Here is an 8,252-nt window from a genome sequence, read left to right on the forward strand (position 1 = left end):
GGTCTTCTGAAGAATATCATAATCATATAGCGCATTAAAACTTTTTGAATTCCTGCTCGACTCAGACACACACAGACATCAACAATCAGCATATGAATCTCAACAATGGTGACAATCAAAAGTTTCATGTCGCAATGCATGCTGGGTTCCAGGATAGTATAAAACTCCCAGCATGCACTGCTGCATGAATAAAAAATAAAAAATAAATATTGCCACCATTGTTGAGATTCATTTGTTAAATTGTGATATCTCTGTGTTTCTAAATAACAGTGGAGCTCTGTTTTTTTTTTTTTGGTTTATTCATGATGTGTTAAAAAAAAATGAGTCATTGTAATGTATTGCTGTTATTTCACAGTGGTGGTAATGTAACACTTTTGATTGAGGAATGAACGAATTTTAAACTCTGAACGAATGAGAATGAATTCTTTAAAGAATGAACATGCAATATAATAATGATTTTGTCATCATAATCGCAATCATTCACAAACTGTGTTTGTGCACAAGTGTGACTTGCACAAAAACAGCTCAAGCAGCAAAAGAAAAACTTTAAGAAGTCAATGGTCCAGAACCCAACTAAAGCAAGCACTGATCTCTATAATGGTAACTTCAAACCAAACATTTTCAATTAAACATCTCAATAACAACTTCTGTAGATGTATGACAGAAATAAAGCCATACTGGTTAATAATAAGTGTAATAATGTGTAATGGCTGGAAGTCAGTTGTAGTTCTTGTGTTTCTCTATTTTATGTTATTGTGTTCCTCTTTCCTTCAGTGATTCTGCTTGTTAACAGCAGGTGTTCATCACTAATGCTCATCAATCACACTTAATTATCTCACTGCAACACTGTCAATGTTACTTTTTACTCTTTTTTTTAGTGTGGATTTCCCTGTGGGGTTGAAAGGGTTAACAGTGTAAGATAAAAAGACACACCCACAACATTTATTTTAACAGTAATAAACTGTAAGTTATAAAACAGGTTTATACTGGCAACACTGTTGCCAGTAGTTTACTGTAAATCTTGTTTTTTGGGCCACCGTTGTGCAGAAGAGTAGAGCCTGTGCTTCAGTCCAGGAGAAGATCTGCAAACATTGATGATATGCTGCATGTTGCTTTATTTAACAGGCGGTGACTGTGTAGTTGCTGGTCCAGTGGTAATCTCTTTATTTACAAAAGTTTTGTTGTGGTTTCAAATGAAATAAGTTCACAGTAATACTTTGCTCACATTATTAATGCATTGTAAATTTTAGTTAATACATTTAAATGACAGTTGGTCAATTTAAGGCAGTCGTTTTCTGCAAGTGAAATTAGTTAACTTGAATTTTAATTTAGTGCATTTTTACAGAAACAAACTGTAGATTGCAGTAAAGAACTGTACAATTAACAGTAAATTACTGGCAACAGTGTTGCCAGTATTTTACTGTAAAAAAACCCGGTAAGGTCTAACAGTGCAGTGCGTTTATCATTAAATCATAAATGAAACCAATAAACCATATTCACACAGCACACATACAGTATGCATTATTTCTTGAATGGCATTTAGTTTCTTCTTCCCCAACACACATTTCCCATCATCCTCGGCTTTTCTCCTGTCAGGTGAGCTCATATTGCAGATGGTGCCGTGTGTTCAGTCAGTTCAGGCGATTAAACACTTTTTCTCTCTGTTCTTCACTGGGGACGGGTTCAGGACTGCCAGGACAGCTTCAACAAACACCGTCTTAAGGCCCATCTGTGTTAATGCTGAGCACTCCAGGTACTTCACAGCTCCTGTTTCTGTAGCCATATCCAGACCTTGTTGGTATGTGATGGGGGTTTGTTTCTTCTCTTTCAGCTCTTCAGTAGGGCTGTGCGATATATATCGTGAGATTGTTATGCGCATCTCATCAGTAAAGCCGGTTCCTTGATTAGTAGTAAATCGCCATCACCTGCTTTCAGATGGAGCGGCATTTACTACAAAGAGCCGTAGTTAACTGACAAGCTGAGCCATATCGCATTAATATCGCGGACGTATCGCCAGCGATAATTAATGCGATATGGCTCAGCTTGTCAGTTAACTACGGCTCTTTGTACACAGCAAAAACTCCAGTGTTAAATTAACACTCCTGGGAGTGTATGAGTCCACACTCAAGAGTGTTTAAGTTAATGAGATAATTAAGTGATTAATTTAGTGATGATTGAACATTATTGAAGACACCTGATGTTAACAAGCAGAATCACTGAAGGAGAAAATCTCAAATTGTAAGTTACCGTTATGACGATCAATGGTTGCTTTAGTTGGACTCTTGACCCATATATTATTAACTTTAGATTTTGTTTGTCTGTTGTTTCTGAATTATAATCACTAGTTGAACAAAGAAAAAAGTGATCTGATGGTGTTGGTTATGTTATGACAATCATCATTTGAACTTGATCACTAAACTCATTAAAATCCTTCTTTCTGACTTCGATTTATGTTGTTGGTTAGTGAGTCTGCATAAATGCCCAAGATTTTTGATATAATATTAAGGATTTCTTAAAAGTTGTTTTAAAAAAAAAATCATTCTTTTAGGCACACACAGATGTCAAGATTCAGTCTATGCATCTCAACAATGGTGAGGAGCAGAATATTCAATTAGGAAAAGTAAATTACATACAATTCCGATCATAATTTATTCATACCACAATGCATGATGGGAGCCATTAATGAGTTGTGATTGGTGGCAGCCACTGCAACATGCTTTATTATTGTCACCATTGTTGAGATTCACAGACTGATTATTGATGTCTGTGTTTTAAATGAATTTATTTGAATGTCTTTTGATCAGAACAATGTTTATTAAATATAGAATTATAAGTAAAATACTGATAATCATAGGCTGAAGAATCACTAACCTGCTGCTAACAAGTTAAACCAAACTATCTCAATAAGTTTCCCTTTTCAGATCACAGCATGATTATGTCAAAACATAACCAACTGTATAAGATAACATTTTACTTTGTTCTTTTAACTGTTATAAATCAATAACAGCAGACAAACAACAGTAAATATTAAAGTAAACATATAATGGTCTAGAGCCCAACTAAAGCAAACACCCATCACCTTAATGGTAACTTACAATTTGAGATTTTCTCCTTCAGTGATTCTGCTTGTTAACATCAGGTGTCTTCAATAATGCTCAATCATCACTAAATTAATCACTTAATTATCTCCTCAGCCCTAAATGCCGCTCCATCTGAAAGCAGGTGATGGTGATTTACTACTAATCAAGGAACCGGCTTTACTGATGAGATGCGCATAACATTCTCACGATATATATCGCACAGCCCTACTCTTCAGTGGTGTCCTTTTCATCTCTCAGATCAAGTTTAGTCCCAACAAGAATTATCGGAGTGTTGGGGCAATGATGTCTGACCTCTGGAAACCACTTTGCACGGATGTTCTCAAACGAGTCTGGATCCACAAGAGAGACACAGATCAAGAACACATCAGTCTGAGGGTAGGAAAGTGGTCGAAGCCTGTCGTTTTCCTCCATTTCTGATGGATCCCACAGTTCCAGGGTCACTGGATTGCCATCAACCGTTACATTAACATTAACAGAAAATCAAACACAGTGCGGACCTCACTCGGAGAATAGCTGATTAGAAGTTCTTTTATATCCGCAGCCCTGTCCCCAATGATCACACACTTTATGGTCTGCATTTTTCACTTCACACGCTGTCCTGTTATAGCACGTAGCTTTGTCTTGGAATGAATCAATAAAAGCTGCTCCGACTGGGATAATCCACCGTCAAAAAATTCAATAACACAGTGATTCCATATAGAGAAAAGAAATAGGTTTGGAGTCGATAAAAGTGAAAGGAAAATTTCAAACTCGACAAAGTAAAGTTAGCTGGTCGACTGCATTTAAACGTGTGTGCTGCTGTTCCAGTCTGTTTAGGAAGAAAAGAGAGAAACAAAAGGGCTTTATTTAAAGTCAGAACAAAAAAACTACAGAGAAACATAAACTACCCCGTGTAGGGCTGTGCGATATATATCGTGAGATTGTTATGCGCATCTCGTCAGTAAAGCCGGTTCCTTGATTAGTAGTAAATCACCATCACCTGCTTTCAGATGGAGCGGCATTTAGGGCTGAGGAGATAATTAAGTGATTAATTTAGTGATGATTGAGCATTATTGAAGACACCTGATGTTAACAAGCAGAATCACTGAAGGAGAAAATCACAAATTGTAAGTTACCATTAAGGTGATGGGTGTTTGCTTTAGTTGGGCTCTAGACCATTATATGTTTACTTTAATATTTACTGTTGTTTGTCTGCTGTTATTGATTTATAACAGTTAAAAGAACAAAGTAAAATGTTATCTTATACAGTTGGTTATGTTTTGACATAATCATGCTGTGATCTGAAAAGGGAAACTTATTGAGATAGTTTGGTTCAACTTGTTAGCAGCAGTTTAGTGATTCTTCAGCCTATGATTATCAGTATTTTACTTATAATTCTATATTTAATAAACATTGTTCTGATCAAAAGACATTCAAATAAATTCATTTAAAACACAGACATCAATAATCAGTCTGTGAATCTCAACAATGGTGACAATAATAAAGCATGTTGCAGTGGCTGCCACCAATCACAACTCATTAATGGCTCCCATCATGCATTGTGGTATGAATAAATTATGATCTGAATTGTATGTAATTTACTTTTCCTAATTGAATATTCTGCTCCTCACCATTGTTGAGATGCATATACTGAATCTTGACATCTGTGTGTGCCTAAAAGAATGATTTTTTTTTTTTAAACAACTTTTAAGAAATCCTTTATATTATATCAAAAATCTTGGGCATTTATGCAGACTCACTAACCCACAACATAAATCGAAGTCAGAAAGAAGGATTTTAATGAGTTTAGTGATCAAGTTCAAATGATGATTGTCATAACATAACCAACACCATCAGATCACTTTTTTCTTTGTTCAACTAGTGATTATAATTCAGAAACAACAGACAAACAAAATCTAAAGTTAATAATATATGGGTCAAGAGTCCAACTAAAGCAACCATTGATCGTCATAACGGTAACTTACAATTTGAGATTTTCTCCTTCAGTGATTCTGCTTAACATCAGGTATCTTCAATAATGTTCAATCATCACTAAATTAATCACTTAATTATATCATTAACTTAAACACTCTTGAGTGTGGACTCATACACTCCCAGGAGTGTTAATTTAACACTGGAGTTTTTGCTGTGTACAAAGAGCCGTAGTTAACTGACAAGCTGAGCCATATCGCATTAATTATCGCTGGCGATACGTCCGCGATATTAATGCGATATGGCTCAGCTTGTCAGTTAACTACGGCTCTTTGTAGTAAATGCCGCTCCATCTGAAAGCAGGTGATGGCGATTTACTACTAATCAAGGAACCGGCTTTACTGATGAGATGCGGGTCAGGGGATCTCTGGATAATCCGTAATTCGTTTGTAATTATAAAACAAAAATACCGTTTTTCTGTTTTTGGTTTCAAAACGAAAAACCAAATAACTGTTTTTGGTGTCAGAATCAAAAAACGGAAAAACAATTAAAAACGGCCCGTTTTTCGTTTTTGGCGATCATTTTATCGTTATTCCTTTTTGAACAAAGAATGAAGAAGGTCCGTCAATTCGTTTTTCGTTTATAAACCAAAAACGGAAGTCACCCCTTTATTCGTTTTTTCAAAAAAACGAAAAAACGAGATTTCGGCTTGATTTTTCGTTTTTTAGTTCACAGGCAAAAAACGAATAAATGACTTAAAAATTCGTTTTCCACATGTGGGCGGCCTGACACGCCCCCTTCCGCCGATTGGTCAAGCAAGTCTGAGCATGTGACGTCATCAGTTGTCGCGTCTGTTCAACAAAATAATAGTCCTCTACTATGGCTACAGATTCTTAAACTGTACAGGGCAGGTCCTATTGGGCTTTCTTCTGTGCAACTTTACACGTTTCACAGAAATATTTACATCAGAAATATTAACTATTAGTCTGCCACCAGCCTGTTTTATTTAGCTGTGCAGAGTTAAATCTGTGTGGTCCCAGATAGCAACATTGTTTCGGCCCGGATCCGGCCCACATCTGGCACTTGTGGAATGCGGATCTGGCCCACATGCAGCGTGGAATGACGGCCCTTGGGTGGCCCACTCCTGTTTGCCAGATCTGGGCCACAAGCAGGCCATAGCAATGCCACATGTCAGCCAAGAGCAAAGAAATAAACCAGAACTGGACCTTATCTGAGCCACAAAATCTGTGTATATTAAATATGGAGTCATCTCAGCCTTAATAAGCCTGTTAACAAGCAGAATCACTGAAGGAAAGAAGAGAACAGAAAAAGAGACGAGCAGAAACACAAGAACTATAACTGACTTCAGCCACAGTCTCAGATGAAATTGACTGAAGAGAAAAGAAGACATTAAATCTGTGAAGATCTCAGCAGAGGAGGATTAAACAACTCCACAAACAGCATTACCAGCTTCACTTATTACTAACCAGACTGACTTTATTCCTGTCAGACGTCTACAGAAGTTTTATTGAGAATTAACAGAGGTTTAACTCTGTTTCATTTGAAGTCACCATAAGAGTGATTAGTGTTTCCATTAGTTGGGCTCTTAACTCTTAGTATATCTCATCTCTTGTCTTTTTTGGCCGCTGTGACAGTGTGTTTGTCAAACACATTTACAGCAGCAAAGAAAGCTAAAGTGAAATGAGAGCAGGTGATGATGGTTACCTGTTAATGGCTTTATAATCATCATGAAATAACCTTTCACTGATGTCTTTGGAGTCTAACAATTGTGTTGATCCATTAATATTGTCACATCACAAATCCTGTGTTTCTGCAGCATGAGATCTAGCAATATTATAACAGTCAGTTTAAAGCTTTTAACAAACATGAGATCAAAAATTTAAGTTATGCTGACACACACAAATCTCAACAATCAGCGTATGAATCTCAACAATGGTGACAATCACAAATATTTAGATAAAAAGAATAATTCACATCACTGAAAAGCTACTAATTCACAACAAAAACAACAGCAAAAAATAAAAGCAAATATTTAGAATCAAACAAAATTATAGGACAATTCAGCTGCATAATTTATTCATGTTGCAATGCATGCTGGGAGTTTTTTACTATGCTGGTACCCAGCATGCATTGCAGCAAAGTACTTTTGATTGTCACCATTGTTGAGATTCATACGCTGATTGTTGATGTCTGTGTGCGTCATATTAAACTGACTTTTTCGTGCTCATGTTTGATAAAGTCTTCTAACTTATTGATATTATATTGTTGAATCTCATGCTGCAGAAACACAGGGTTTGTGATGTGACATTATTAATGGATCAACACAATTGTTACATTCCAAAGACATCAGTGAAAAAGGTTATTTCATGATGATTATAAAATCATCAACAGGTAACCATCATCTGATCTCGTTTCACTTTAGCTTTCTTTGCAGCTGCAAATGTGTTCAACAAACACTCTGTCACAGCAGCCAAAGGAGATATAAGATATATTAAGAGTCAAGAGCCCAACTAATGGAAACACTAATCACTCTTATGGTGACTTTAAATGAAACACATTAGAGTTAAACCCATTAATTCTCAATAAAACTTTTGTAGACGTCTGACAGAAATAAAGTCAGTCTGGTTAATAATAAGTGAAGCTGGTAATGCTGTTTGTGGAGTTGTTTAATCCTCCTCTGCTGAGATCTTCACAGATTTAATGTCTTCTTTTCTCTTCAGTTGATTTCATCTTAGACTGTGGCTGAAGTCAGTTGTAGTTCTTGTGTTTCTGCTCGTCTCTTTTTCTGTTCTCTTCTTTCCTTCAGTGATTCTGCTTGTTAACAGGCTTATTAAGGCTGAGATGACTCCATATTTAATATACACAGATTTTGTGGCTCAGATAAGGTCCAGTTCTGGTTTATTTCTTTGCTATTGGCTGACATGTGGCATTGCTATGGCCTGTTTGTGGCCCAGATCTGGCCAACAGGAGTGGGCCACACAAGGGCCGTCATTCCACGCTGCATGTGGGCCAGATCCGTATTCCACAAGTGCCAGATGTGGGCCGGATCCGGGCCGAAACAATGTTGCTATCTGGGGTGAAGCGAGGCTCACTGACCAATGATATATATTTCAAACAACAATTCGACAGTTGCTCGCAATGTTTTTTTTACAAAAAACCTCATCATTCTGCAGGACAATTGTCTATTACAGTATACAACACAGATAGAAGGGTGTCAAT

The 8,252-nt window shown here is 36.7% G+C and overlaps 1 protein-coding gene across 1 annotated transcript; it reads right to left on the reverse strand.

Moving 5' to 3' along the window:
- Window positions 1-1,457: 1,457 nt before the first annotated feature.
- Window positions 1,458-3,637, reverse strand: LOC309494733 (ras-related C3 botulinum toxin substrate 1-like). Its single transcript, XM_082164146.1, has 2 exons — window positions 3,310-3,637; window positions 1,458-1,844 (listed from the first exon to the last, which is right to left on the reverse strand). The coding sequence occupies exons 1-2, from the start codon at window positions 3,510-3,512 to the stop codon at window positions 1,637-1,639; spliced, it is 411 nt and encodes a 136-aa protein (XP_082020272.1). The 5' UTR covers window positions 3,513-3,637; the 3' UTR covers window positions 1,458-1,636.
- Between the last annotated feature and the right edge of the window lie 4,615 nt (window positions 3,638-8,252).

This window comes from Leuciscus leuciscus (genome assembly GCF_965113295.1).
Source record: "Leuciscus leuciscus genome assembly, chromosome: 3".
NCBI lineage: Eukaryota > Metazoa > Chordata > Actinopteri > Cypriniformes > Leuciscidae > Leuciscus > Leuciscus leuciscus.